Source organism: Calliopsis andreniformis, chromosome 3 (genome assembly GCF_051401765.1).
Source record: "Calliopsis andreniformis isolate RMS-2024a chromosome 3, iyCalAndr_principal, whole genome shotgun sequence".
Taxonomy (NCBI): domain Eukaryota; kingdom Metazoa; phylum Arthropoda; class Insecta; order Hymenoptera; family Andrenidae; genus Calliopsis; species Calliopsis andreniformis.
This window is the reverse complement of record NC_135064.1, coordinates 18,503,921-18,519,357: the sequence shown is the minus strand read 5'-3', so window position 1 is coordinate 18,519,357 and position 15,437 is coordinate 18,503,921. Positions and strand designations below refer to the sequence as shown.

General features: G+C 41.9%; 1 protein-coding gene across 1 annotated transcript in view; it reads right to left on the bottom strand.

Annotated features, from left to right (window-relative positions):
• LOC143177213 (beta-1,4-glucuronyltransferase 1) overlaps positions 1–13,580 on the bottom strand; it is a 28,104-nt gene extending 14,524 nt beyond the window's left edge. The window contains exon 1 of the mRNA XM_076375053.1: positions 13,324–13,580. Within this exon, the coding sequence (XP_076231168.1) occupies positions 13,324–13,434 (111 nt within the window). The 5' untranslated portion in view covers positions 13,435–13,580. The remainder of the gene's footprint in view (positions 1–13,323) is intronic.
• Positions 13,581–15,437: the final 1,857 nt, after the last annotated feature.

Sequence of the window (15,437 nt, the reverse complement as noted above, 5' to 3'; positions counted from 1 at the left end):
TACTGTGCTTTCTAAAATGAAATTTATTTGTAGGTTTAGTGACTCTAGTGGGACTTGGAAAATTGTGCCATTAGGTGTGTTTAAACAGGGAAACGAAGTATACAAATGAAGTGGAAAATAGAACTTGCCACGAAATAGACTTTTGCCACGAACCTGAAGTTCTTAAGCGGTTTAGTTGTCACAGTTCCTAGCGTTCTTTTTTCAGAATTATCCCTCTCGAATTTTCCACGATAATATCACGCCGCTGTATTCCTTCTAAGTAAGTAATTTAGATGCAGAAAAACTTGTTGCAAACAAAAGAATATGAAAGACTATAATGGAACTGAGAATGAGAAAATTGGAAAGAAGGAAACGTGCAACTTCAATCGTAAGAAATTAAACGTTGTGCGAATGATAGCTAACATTACAACTCTGAAACTTTGTAGCAGAGTTTGTCGGAGCAAAAATCCTACGACCACTATTTCGCTGTGAAACACCGTGCAAATAAGTTTTGCTATAAGAAATGAAGCCCGCCGTGGAACAGTGTATTGGGTCTGTCCAAACCAGAGCAATTTGCTTGTTTTATCGCTCTAATTACCACGACGTCAGTTTCTTACTCTCAGCGGCAATGTAAAAATCGGGCACTAAACTTTGGTAACCCATTAGAATACGTTAATGTCCAATGTAGATTAAACCTGAATATTCACACACTCTGCAATTATCAAATCTATCGCTTTCTATTCCATTTAGTTACGAAAATGATTCAAATCCACATTATAAACATTTCGAGATAATTTAATTACGGACGAATGCTACTCGTAGGTCTTTAATTTAAAACTCGTCGTGCTAAAATTGTGTGGCTCAAGGGCGTGATGTATGAGAGGTCCACGATGATTTCTATAAAAGTGTATTTCACGGGAACAGAAACAATAAAGCAGAATGGATATAACCCGCGGGAACTGGCAGCTTTAATGAAGTTCTACTATATAAATAGTGCCTTTTCCTTGCACTGTAAAACTTCATTAACTCTCCTGTCCATGTGGATTCTACTTTTTCCCGTCGTGGAAAAAAGGGGAGCAATTTACACAATTATTTTATGCAGACTTCCTGAAGCAAAGATCCCGATATAAAAAAAGCTACTGAAGAATATTTTATGGAATCGATGCAGGAGCAATTCTTACAGAAATTCCTTCATTTTACTTTTAATTCATTACCTGACATATTCGATATTCTAAATGAACTCTCAAAGAAGCGTGTAATTTACATATTTAAGTATGAAGTAAGTCTGAAAGTCTGTAAATTGAATTGACTCCTTTAAAGCAGCCACTTCATAAACGCTGACCCACTATTTCGAACCTACTTAGCAACCAGCGCTCTCGATATCATTTCTAGGTATACACACGTCCCAGATGGCTCCTCGACAAGAGTTTCGCGGCTACATAAACGCCTTAAAAATGGGAAACAGTGAACGAGGGACCAAGATACTTGTAATAATAGCGCAATTACGGTGCTAAACGGAAGAAACAGATTGTAGGTATTGTGGAGTAGCCACCGAAGTGCGCAGAACTCCCAGCGGGATTCGCTGAGATTTCGCTTGGAAATAGTGACTAGAACGATAATGGATCGTACAGCTTCCTGGGGCCCTTTAAAATCGAGCTCATATTACAAGCTACAGTACATGGACAAACCAAACGTTTAATGAACGCAATATTTCGCAGGTTCAAAAATAATCACCGTGTCCAATAATACTATTCAGATTCTCTCTTTGAGCCAGCAACGTTATTAATATTCCTTGAGAAGTTTTAAGTACTTTCATTCCATCTATGATCCAAAGATCAAATGTGAAGTTCTTCGGTCGTGTGGAACACTACAAGTACCAAATAATGTGAGAATGCATTAGTGATACGACTTAGCTACAAGTGAGTACACTCTATACACGAAACTCATTAGATTCTGGCTTAATCGGCACTTGGGCACGTAAGGGAAGTTAGAGCACAGCTGAAGTACGCACGAAATTCATACAGGTGTGTGGAAACTCCTAACACAACGTGATAGTGAGTAATAATCTTACGTTCTGAATATTCGCCTAGTCTTAGCATCTAAATACGTATTCGAAAATTTGATTATTCCAATATTTGAAAACCTGATAAATCTAAAATTTGAAATTCGCAAATTAGACGGTTCGTATAAGTAAATATTTAAATATTTGAAAATTCAAATATTTAAAAATTTTGAACTTCGAGTATCCCAGCAAATTAAAAAAGTTGTTTGAATATTGAAATATCCACTTTAATGCTTAAAAATTCGTAAAATCCAGTAAGCAATTATTTCACTAATATATTTATACAAGTTCGTTGATCGTAGAAATGAAAGGGAAGAAAAACTGGCAAAAAGCGTGTCACTTCACGTGGTTTCACTGTACGCTAAAAATCATCCGGTCCGATGATGCGTGATACCGCGGACGTAGCCTTGCTAAATGCATTCCCTGTACCGTTCGTTACACGCTGGGGATCGTGATTACAGGGAGGGATAGAGGTTCCGCTCGAAAACCGTGCGGTAGTAGCTATGGTGCTGGAATCGTGCTTTCAAGCTTTCGTCCTGCATCGTACGTTCGGTAACAGGCAAAGCCTGCACTGTGGTTCGTGTGTGACCTAACGAAAGCCCGGGTACACAATTTGATAATGGGTTAGCTGTGTAACGTGCACACGGTCGCCGGCCGTGGTACACGCCGCGCAACGGGGATACACTGAATCAGTAATAACAACGTGTTTGCATAATCAATCATGCTCTTTCTCCTGTTTCTTGTTACGACGTCGTGTTTTCGACGAGAGAAGATTGAGGACAGATGACATTATCCTCTCAGATACGTATACGTCCTACCCTGTTTGCAGTGTTAAAAGCCGCTGGTAGTCGCCGTGTTGGTCTTTGTTTCCGAAAGAATTATTGAACCGATGTTTGCGAGGAAAATTGTGGGGAAATAAGGCGTTGAAGGTCCTGATAGAGGTAATGATTACTTATAAAGGAAATGAAGGAAAGTTAGCCCGATAAAAAAACGTTCGAGTCTTCCTCGAACAAGGACCACCCTTAATAATGGTCCAGATATGGTCCCGATCTACAGACCTTTAATCCAGCATCGCTCTAAGTAGTACACACCGACAGTAGAATAAGTCCTAAGTCAGACATGCTTCACACGAACTTCGTCATTTCTCCTGAAAATTCTTTTGAACATTCTTTTTTCTATTCGATCACATAAAATTAGGTCTCAAAATTTCTGACACCTGTTGTCGGAATATTCTATGCATATACCCGCATAGAATTAAAAAATTGAATAACTCAAACCTTCTCGCGCTTTCATCTCGGACATGCTAATTCAATAACAAGCGAACCAAATTCCATGCACATCGTCGCGCGTGTTCACAGATATTAATTATTAAATGGGCAAGGTATACTTTTTAAGAGAGACGCACAAACAGTCCTTTTGGCATACACACGCGCGTGTGTGCGCACGTTGCTCCCTCGTCGGGTCTCGTCACGGCTAATAGTATGCAAATGGTGTCCCACGGAACAGTATGCAAATAAATACCGTAAGCTAAATATGGAGACGGCCGTCTCTCTTCTTCTTCCCCGTCTTCCGACCTTTTTTTTTTCCGTGTCGCGTCAGAATAAGTTAATACGTCTGCGTAAACCGCGACGGAAACGCCTCTCGAGGTTCAGGTAGCACGAGGGGCGGCCAGGAATTTTCTCACATTTCACAGTACAGCGCACGTTTGTACGGAAGGTTAGTTTTGGCTTGTAAAAATCCCGGCTGCAGCGGACGCACCGACTACTCTATTTCGTTTTTCCACCTTTTCCTCGTTTTTTTTTTACCTCAGAACCCTGTACGAGGAGAGAACCGTGACTTACAATGCTTGAAGTAATATGCCGCCCCTCTGAAGAGCACGCCCGAGCTCATATAGGATGTTAATAAAAATGTGGGACACTTTCTTGGGTTGTAGACAGTAGAAGTAATAAAACGAGGTTGTATGCCCCACGGAGTTTAGGTTTTCAATTATACAGTATTGTTGAAATATTGGTTCAAGCGCCTGTAGAATGGCAACCAGTAGCAGCTGAGTGAATATTGTCGACTAATGTTACTCGTTGCTGAGCTTACCCTTTTTTTATGTCACTAGAGTGAAGTTATTAGAGAAATAGACTGTAATTATGTGAACAAGGGTTGAAAGAACAGTATTGATAGTATCTGATGGATTTGTGAATGTTAGAGGTAGTACTGAAGTTTAACTTACGCTGGTAATAGTTATAACATCCTGTAACATGGGTAGCAGAATTTTCGGTATTAAGTCTACGTCAGTTAGTATCGCAACATCTCAAGTTTGATCGAAGATCCCAAGTCAAAACGTTCGAAAGCCATGTTACACGTTGTTACAGCTATTGTGAGCTAAAACTAGGTTTTAGTAATATCTTTAATGTTCAGAAATAAGCATGGAGCGATGAGTAATTTAAATAACCGAAATTTAATTAATTTCGTTTCAACAGTTACTGAGAAAGTAAAACCTACAACGTGTAACATTTACTGAGAATATCCAACTAATGCTGGTTGCTATTCCACAGGCGCCCTCGATTGACGCTTAAAACAGTAGAACATGATTGAAAACCTGAACCTCATTAGAGATACACAAAAAATTCCCCATACCTCTATTAATCCTCTCCACGTTTCCCTGAACATTGATCCATCTACTTCTAACAACTGAAATATCTCCAGTCTACTATTTATACTTTCCACGAAGACAGGTATTCATCTGAAGTTTGAAGTGGCAGAGTTCAGAGGAATGAAATTTTTCGGCCGAACGGGCGGCGAGCAATTAATACTTTCCCCGATTTTCATCCGAAAATCAACAGAACCGCGGCTGGTTCGCCTCGTCGAGGTATTCAACGGAAGGTGGAAGTTAAATTTGCTCGAAAATCGCGACGGTGGCGGCGGTCCAAAAGCGAGAGGCCAACGCGCGTATCGCGATGATAGACGTGGCTGAGAAAAGGGAGAGCGGTTCCGTTAACGATAGCCGTATTCACGGTGGTTCGGTTACCTCTTGAAAGCCGTTCTCAGAGGTGGTGAATAGTTGATGTACACGTCGGAGTTTTCACTCCTGCTTCTCTATTTGCTCGTCGAGACAACAGAGACCTCCTGGCGGGCGGAGGCGAAGGGAGCGAGACAGGGCGAAAAAAGGGATAACGAAAGGGGCCCCGTCGTAGGCTGGAACACGAAGATCGTGGCCAGGGATAAAGGGTAAATTCCGCCTTTCAATTCCGCTACAGTCCCATTTTACTTCTAGTTCAGTGGCTGGATGCCGCCGCTGCAACGTAACTTAGCCCAGAATAAACTGAATACCATTCATTACAGCAACACCCTCCCACGACTCTCCAGCATCATCCCCCACCGCACCCCTGTGCACGTTCCTGTCTCGCCAGCCTCGTATCTTCATCCTCCTGGATCCCCGCGCTCACAGACGAACCGTCCCACGCGGTCAGGCGAAAAGCTGAGAATTGGAAATTCTTTGGAACTCCCATCCAATCCCCTTTCTCTTTCTACCTTTTCTTGGTTTCCCTGTTACGCGGTACCAAACGTCGCGGCATCATCTATGGCTTCGACCTCTCTTACTATTCAAATGCAACCGCTGAAAGAGCTATTGGAGAGGGATTGCGGTCTCTGACAATAAACGAATTGCAGACAGCTCCCTCTAAATTTTTAAGGACCACGCAAACTGCGTATTATCGAACTCGTGAGGTTTAACCACGGAGCTGTAACGATAGGTGACGGTTTCGACGCCTGCGGGGCTTCCCGTTGAGGATTCTGTGGAACGGTTCTTTATGCTGCAACTTTATTCTTCTTTAGTGATCGTTGGCAAAGGGATGTGCATTGCCGATATTTGTACAAAATTTTTGAATGAGCTTTTCTTTAAGTATCCCAACGTGCACTCTACTTTAAATATTTTCTTTCTACTTTTGTCATACATATTTAAATTTCTTATAAATATCTAAACAGTCTATAAATCACGAAATGCCAATGAACTCTTCCATCAATGGCATGCTTCTATCTTGTAAAGTTCACCTAAGTCATAAACTCAAGTTTGATGAAAATCTGATGTTTGCCTCGTACGAAATACAAACCACAAAGAGAAATAGAAAGCTACATATAACCGTGTTTCATAAGCTACCACAAATAATAGCTACTTTCAAAAGCTCTGTACACACCGGCCTCATTCATTTTCATCCAATTCGACGTAAACCACTCGCAAAGAATCGTCGAAAAAACGATGACCAATCACGAACGAGCACCACAAACATGAGAATTTACGTCTGTGGCTTAGACCGTCCCCTCTTCAATTACAGGGCTAATTGCCCGCGCTCGGTTCCGGATGTACAAGGAGGAGAAGAAAAAAAAAAAAAATAATTAGTTAGCCCCGATGAAATCTCAAAACGGGATTTCTTTTCATGGCTGTGGGTCAGGCACGACTGTCGTAGTCCGTGGAAACACGAAAGCCACTTTTGTCGAGTGGCGAACCGCTGCAATTAAACGACTGCCCCTCTTTCCCTCCTTCATCCTTTTACCCCAGTTCCTTTTCCTCCGCCCCCTCCACTCGGCTCCTTCTATCCTCGCCTCCTTCTTCTTCCCGCCCTCCTTCTTACGTCTTTACGCGATAATTAGCAGGTCTTCAATTTTCCCCCCTCGGCGGCGCGCGTATTTGCTTTGCATAACTACCGAGGTAATTAAACAAGCTATGACTCGCAGATCCGCCACGGACAGACACTGGGGGCTGGAAGAGACGGGGTGGGGAAAAAAGTGAGCGGCAAGACCCACTCCGTCGACGGGGACACGCGCCTGTACGAAACCCCTATCCCTTGCTCGAGATCCCCACCCCTTCAGTCTGCAAGTGTAAATCGTGTCGAGAGACGCGCGGGCCTCCCTGTCGAGTAATTAGCGTGCTTTGTCGTGCACGGTGAGTAAACAGCCAGTGCAGCGTCTCGCGAAAGAAACGGGTGACTGTGTCTCTAAGAAGATACGTGTCCCTTCCAGCGAGAGGTGAAACGAAAGCGTTGCAGTGTCGCGAGTGCAAGGAAAGTGGCTCTGAGGGAGATGGAGTGGCGGGGGTGAGGGATGGAGCGACCTTGGGAGGACAATACCTTCTAGTGTGAGTATAGGGAATGGTGACAGAGTCGTGGCTGGTTTCTTCATATCCAGTTACCCTTCAGTTAAAATTAACTTTCAAGGAAATTCAAGTACGCTGAGTCTTATCGATTTATGACTCCCTAGGCTAGTTACATCCAAAAATATCAATGTTGAGTTATCGTGGGTCCCACTGAAATCATCGACACAGATTTCCCCGATACTGTTTTCTCTAACATTTCACCGACTTCAGATTTTCCCAACAAGTCTTTATCGACAATGACACTGACCGACAACAGCAGCTTAATATTATTATTTTAAGCGATGTAACGTATCTAGCCTAATAGAGAATCGCGAATCGATGAGGCTCATTATATTTGAACCTCCAGTTAACTTTAACTGGAAGGTAACAGAGGGTGAAGAAATCGACTGTTACAAGACGGAACTGTTACGAACACGTGCCAGAACTTCGCTGAGGCTTCCAAAAGCAGAGTTGTATTGTCTGTGCCACGGGAACTCGAGCAGCTGAGCTCGCAATAGATTTTTGAGTTTCAAGATGCTCTGTATTCTGTGGGAAAATTCGATTGAAGTACCAGTGACTCGTGAGAAGAGTAAACGTGTGCTTGTGAGGAATTTTCTGAGTCTATGCTGCCTTTAATTTCCAATTTAAATAATTGGAGATTATGTTCGCATAAGTAATTCACTTGCCTAATAATTTTCTTGCTCTTTGAACTTGGATTAGTGTCAGCATTCATAGAGCCAGATGCTTGGCTACAATTTAGATATCAAGCTCGGAGAAAGTGCAGTGAATCGAGCGATGAATAAAATCTCATTCCCATAAATAGTATCCCTGCCAAACTCAAAATAATTCTCGAACAGTAAATACATTTTGCTGGTCACAAAAATACACATTTGCTTTTCGAGAAATAAAAACTGGTCATAGTATTTGCATAGCCACTTCATAATTAAACACTTAAATGATCGAAAAATACGTTCCTCTACAATCACGTGAAAACACGCTAAAGTAAATAGCAGCGCGACTCGACTAATGAAAAGCAAACACAATTAACCATTCACCGATGCATGCGGCAATAAGTAAAACGCGTCTAATTTAAAAACCAGTTCCACCAGCTACCCGTTTCTTAAATCTATATGCGAAAAATCCTTGCGTAAACTTCGTTCGTTAATCCTTGTCCGATGTTCATCTCGTTCGAGCTTATATTCCCCTGGAAAACCGATTTTACTGAAAAAAAAATGTTACAAAATACCACGTTCGCGAGGAACCTCGACAGAAACAAACAACGAGAATGCAAAATCCACCGACGAACGAACGACGAATTTCGTTCGATTGAAACGTATCAAATCGAACAGACTGTCTCGAAATGAACGAAACGCGCGACGAAAAAGGGGGAATAGAGGCGTGATACATTGAAAAAATAATTCGATGGACACGGTGGACATCAGAAAACGCTGATCGACGCCAGCTGACTGGAAAGTGTAATTCGTTGTTCCCCATTTGTGTAGCAACCGCGTCGAAGTCTCATTGAAAACGTTCGGAAACGATAAAACAATATACGTAGCTGGCCTGCGCCGCTGGCAGCCTCCCCCTCGAAAGCACTTCGAAAATGTATTGAAAACACTTGTAAATGATTGAAATCAAACAAGTTACCGGAGGAACAAGGGAAATCTATCTACCAATCGCTCGCAACTGCGGCACGCGCCACCCGATCGAATGCACGGTTTTCGGATGCACGCGGCCGCGGTGTGATACTACCTATGAAGCAGATAAATTGCGCGTATCGTAGCTGATGGAAACTCGTCAACCGATCGGTAACTCAGCCGTGAGTTAACCAGTAGTTTGTCAGCAGCGATTGATCGGTCAACAATGATGATCGAGTTTCGACAATGATTTGCTTGTTAGCGCGAGGAAATAGGAGCCTGAGGTTACTGTTGTTGTTTAGGGAGTAGATTAGGAGGTTTACATCATTGATACGACTACTGTGGTGTGAGAAGGTGAGATATGATGGATGGTAAGGCGTTTATCCATTTGTAGAGACTTTGTGAGAATTAAGATTATTTATAGTGAAAAACCTTTTATATGTATAGAGAACAAGAAGAAGTTTTTAAATTATCAAATTTTCGAATATGTATACTTTCAAATTTCTAAAGATTCTAATTTCCAAAGTTTCAAATTTTTCAGAGATTATTTCAATCAGATTGTAGTGATTGTCATTCACATATTATATACTATTTTAGAAGATAATTAAGAGGATCTAAGATACCTTCAAATTTGAATTTGAAAGTGTTTAGAAATATATTGGGAGAGAAATATTTCACCGTTTTAAGAATGCATAGCGAAGGTATAGATTTGTCTAAGCGTAACAGAAAATATGGACACGTAGAAGACGTATAATACATATCCAGACACGATATTCTCTTTCCTATGGTCACGTGTGACACGTCGAATATATTGGACATTCATGATTTATAGGAGGGCGTATCATGCTGCATTGATACTCTCTCTGAATAGACGACCAAGCTGTGGATGGGAAACGAAACTCTACGTATACACCAGAATATGTGATTAATTCCACTATCACTTGAATTTTATCAAAGTATTTAATTAATCCTACACTAAGTAACATAAGACTGACGTAGCTAAATTAATGTAAGTACTCTTTATTCCTTATTTTATTTAATTAGTTAAAAGTAACATCATGAACATATTAGAGTTACAAATCATTCTTTTTGTGACACGATACTTATGAATTATAATTTAATTTGAAGTATATAATCTTCTTTTTGTGGGTGAAGGAAAATAAGTAAAGTGTTTCAAATTATAAAAATTGCTACCCTAGAAAAAGCTGCCTTTAATTCACGGTCACAAAGTTCTCTGATGGCTTTATTCTGTTTATCAATTTTTGAGAACTTTTATCTATGAAAACGAAAATATAAGAATTATTAAGGCAGCAGCTCGATTAGCGAAGAAGCACAGGCACATGAAATCATCGTCTACAATTCAGCGTTTAGGGAACGACAATTTATGCACCCCGGGTGATTATTACGCCGTCGACAATTATTTTGATAGCGAGCTATTAGGTAAGCTGCCACAGCCATGATCAGATACGTAGCAGTTACGAACAGTGAGACTTTAGAGTTAAGAACAGTCACGCATGAAGTTACAAGTTGCCAGTCTTTTCACGAAGCTCTGCAAAGATTACATCGGAACAACACGAAAAGAATTCATGTTATTTCGATGCTAACTAAAAATGAAAAAATAAATTTGCGATGATATTGTCGTGTGAATAACGATAATCAACTATCCAATATCAATATTAATAGATAGCAATACGAATACACTAAATTCATGCAAAACAATATTTCACAATATTTTCCAAAAAAATTCGTGCTTCAAATACAGCGGGAGGTGGGGGCGTACTAAAAATATGTAGAAAAATATTGGAAACGAATAACTGGGAGCTACAAAAAAATGTTAGGAAGCATTCGTGATACGAGAAAAGCTATTAAACCTTGACGACTGTTTGAGCCAAGGCGGTTTTAAACCAACGCCAGCGATATTTCAAATTTTTGCGAAATTGATTGAATGAAAAACTTTGAAATATCTGTCGAAACAACATTTTCAAATCAACGGCAATAACAAAGTTCCCCTCGATTGTGCAGACGTCGTATTTCACGCGAAACAACGGCAAGTTTTTATACGGTTTAAAGGGGGTTGTATCTCTGAAAGGGATGATTTACGGACCTACGTTTACCAACAAATCTTTCACCTTCTTCCCTCTTTATAAAATCCCTTTTTTGTGAATACTCTGTATGCCGGACGCCTTGTTAAAAAATAATCCAATACTTTTCTCTAAACTACTTATAACGATTTTGCATAAAACATTCACAATTTTAATATATCTAAATAATTTAGGTGTAATGGAAGCCAGAAATTGCCAACATTTCTCTCAAAAACATTTAATTTCTCAAAATAATGAACCTCAGAAGTAAATCAACTTCTACAGAGTGCTTCTACAGAGACAACCATGGTTGCCATCTCTCAGGAGCTTTCCACGCAAACATTAATAACCAATTAACACTTTAAAGACTCGTAACAGAAACAAGCCTCGTTAAATTCTAGAATTTTTTTACAAAAAACAGATTCCAGTAAAAAGTAAGACTTACTAATATGAATCTATTAAACAAGCCTTAAAGATGCTAAAATATCTGTCTACTTTCCTGAAAACATACAAAAATTGACAAAAGCTGTTTCTGTTATGAGTCCTCCAATTGCATAGTCTTATTTCCTCGCATAGACTCTCCTTAAATTTTCTCCCACCTGTTAAGAACCTGTTATAGAACTCTGTATACCTCCGAAAACCACAGACTCACGCTTTCACTGTGGGGTCAGAGTTCCGAACAAATAGCCAGTGATAAGCTCGACCGAAAGCCCGACGCGACGCAGGAAGACAATCCGTGCAGAAGGTCCACGCCGTATATCGGACGTAGGGGCACGAATTTCCATTCAGTCGGGCAATTTTCAATTTACCTTTATTGTGATCGCGCACAGAGTGACGCACTTCGTTTCTAACCATAATTATGCAACCGTATCGACGATAGGAGGAGCACGCATTCCGTACGGCTCGCCAGCCACAATAATTGGCAGCGAGGGACACACTTCGATACTTCTCGTCCGACGATTCATTAAGATCGCCTTTCATATATGGCGATCCCGCGATGATTGTTTCCTCGCCCGAAGCGGCTCAATTAAAGGCGCGCCAACATGCACGCGGCACATGTATGAAAAGAGATGAATATGGAGATGTGAAGGGGTCCAGGGACGAGGCAGCAGGGGTGGAGAGGCAGAGGGTGGCGAAGAGAGAGAAAGACAAGATAATTCTCATTGTTCCAGCAGTGGACGCCCTCGAGGCGTCCGCCACTTCAAAGCTATTCCGCCTCTCTCCGTAGCTCTCATCGAACCAGAGTCCGGCAGTTAATGAACTGCCCTTCGGCGTTGCGATGCACGCTGGTACTGGCCTCGTCTAGGAGTCCAGCCAAGTGCTGGCGGGACCCATTATCCATTTACATAAAGGGCCACAACGACCCAGCTAAGGGTTTACACCGCTCACTTAACCCTTGAGAATTTCCGGGACTCGTGGGGGGGATTAATAGCTGCTGAATTTGAGGGCAACACCATTTTTAGGGGTTGCAACTGAGGGTCGGGATTAACTCGATATGTACGGGTACTGGGAGAGTCGGGGACATTCTGTTGTAGAGCGAGTAGAGTACTGGTACATGTTTAGTATTTTTTATACCTGCCTGAAGGAATATGTTACCAGTTGTTGCGGTTTTTTATTGATATTAATACTGAATTTGCATGGGGTGAAATTTTGTTCACTATTTAAGAGGCCTAAGGAAAAATATTTCAAAGACTTTCAAAGAATATTTTATAGATGCTTCAGGAATATGTGGTATCAGTTTAAAAGATGTTTTGGAAATTCTTCAAACATATTAATTGATCAAAAAGATGTCTAGAATAAAATATGTCTGACTTGACTTACTCTACCGACTTATTCTACTGATTTTGCTACGCCTGACTTAATGCCTGGTGTCAGTAGAATAAGTCTCCTAGTCAGACACATGTCACAACATATAGACTCTAATGTGATACAAAACAAAATACCCAACTTTTAATATAATTCATTAATATTTTCCTAATATTTTCCATACATTTGTCGTGATTCAATGATTGAAAAACCATTTAAAAAAATTCTCTATTGCGGCAAGCCACATGTTGCCTAAATATTACCTCAATACATTGCGCCTTTGCAAAGCTCCACCCTCTGCCCATTACCACAAACGAAAAGAATCATCAAACACGAAGTAGCACAAAGCAAATAAGCGTCCAGAAGCTTTCACCAGTGGGGTCAAAAGCCACCCCAGACGCAAGGTCATGCACGGTGGGTTCGAAGACACGAGGCCACGTGAGCGCAGTGCCACCGTCGACCTCGCGGCCTGTAGCGCCCTCTCGAACGCGACGATCGCTCGCCCCTTCGACGCACGACGACCACGCGAATATAGCAGTTCGAAGCGTGTCATTGCAACACGTTCGTCATCGTTCGCTCCACCGAGCAACGATCACAGCGGAAATTCTTGTTTAGAAGCAATCGTCGAGCGCCACTCACCTGAACCATTGATGTGTATCGGCACGCGAGACAGACCTCCCCGCTTGGCGGCAGTCTGATGGCGAAGTCAGTCCGTGCCAACCCCTGTCGTTGGCCTCGCGCCCCGTACATCCAGCATCGGGACCACCCGCACAACACCGCCGCACGCCACGCAACCGACCCGCCGCTCGTTCACGCCCACGCGCCGACGAACTTTTCGCAGGCAACGAGGCCGACGCCTCCGTCAGAACAAAAAATGCGCGCGTTTGTTTACGCCTATGCCGAATCGGTGACCGTACGCGAACTAGTGCGCGCACCCCTCGCCAGGGGCGCCACTGCGACCGCGCGAAACGCGCTGGCGCGAGCGAACGAGAATCGATCGCTCGCCGCTCTTCTGCGCTCAATCTTAATCTGCCCGCGATAAATCTCCTCGAGATGGGCTCAGAGTTCGGCTAACTTTTTATTCGAAGCATATTTGTTGATTGCTGTGAATTGTTTATTGGGTATAGAGCGGGGGTGAGATCGTGATGCATGAGGTCATTCGAAACATGGGAGCGTAGGTTGAGGTATTGAGAGTTTTGAAATTTGGCGTTCAAATAAATGGATCTTAAGGCGAATTTAGAAATTCATTTTGAATGAAATGCAGATGGAAACAATATTTCACAAAATGAAAAGTCTAAATTCACTTTTAATATAAATTTGATTTAAATTTTTTATCGCAGGTATGCTTCGCGAGAGGGACGGCTTAAAAAAGTATGCTTTTTAGGGAAAATACAACGCTTTCTTTGAGCTCAAAAACATGATAGCAATAAATATACAATAAACAAACAATAGTAACAAAATAAATAATATTAATAAAAGAAACAGAATTCTCTAGCGAATAAAAATTCAAAGTTACATATATGTAGCACTATGTACTGTGATCTGAGGGTCTCTAAAAGTCAAAAAACATAAAACAAGTGTTGTAATACCCTCTTTGTACCTCCACCCAAGCACCACATATGATAGAAGCATTTAAATCCGAATGAAATAAAATATTCACCTTCGAATTTCATATCCCCCATGTCCAACGTCCTTTGTCCAACTTTCCCTCGCAATTGAGTTTAACTTCCATCCAACGAAACATTTAAATCCCCAGAAAACAGTGAACAGGTGTTATCATATTTGCATGATTACCTCCCCCTCACTCTAAGATAACACGTTAAAACTCGAACTCGATAACAACACTCCGCGGCGCGGAAATTAAATAGCCGCATCAGAATCCAACTTCTGACTGTAGCTGCCCGCTGCACGCGGACCCCCGAATATTCCGCGAGATTATTACGCGAGATAATTAGCGGAAGTTCAGATAGAAAAAGGTCAGACAGTTGACCAGGGGTGAAGTTATTTTTATAATACGTGTGCTCGTTTAGCTATTCATGAAGCTTCCAGACGACAGTAAAGAAAGCCCTCTGAGCTTCTAAATTCTTTTCCCCGTGGATATTTTGGCGCATGATCGCGGATAAAAATGGCAAGCCTCGGTTATGTCCGCCTGGAAGAGCCTCGCGCAGCTTACAGCTCTTGACCGAACGTATATGGCGAAGACGTCAAAAAAGCGTTGAATAATTTCTGCACTCGACGAGACAGTCTGCTGGTCCATGCAGTCCCCAGTGTGTCGTCCAACCGAGTGGTCCATATGAATGGGAAAGTGTGCGTACTCATGCGTGGCAAGCAATGTAACCGCCACTAAGACTGATGTCACCACTGCCCACCCAGCCGAGGGAATTCCAAGATGACGCTCGATGAATAAGTCACCGCGATGGAATTAAGTTTAAATATTTCATCGACGACTAATCTCAACGGGATGATTTATCTAGGAAAGCAGCATCCACGGTAGTAGACAGCGTCTCGGCGCGACTAAACTTAGAAAAACGGTCCTAACTCGAGAGTTCCAGGCAAGAAGTCTGGAGCGGAGACTGCTGGAAAAAAGCAGTGACTGACAGACGAGAGGATAGACGGAAGTCGATTTATGCAAATGGCTCCAGAACCGATTTAAATATCGAGCTTCTCGTAAAATCGTATTCTTAGAGAATGGATAATCGAAAAGATCGAAATAACCGATGGAACAAGTGCTCGAGGAAGAGTGTGAGAATTGT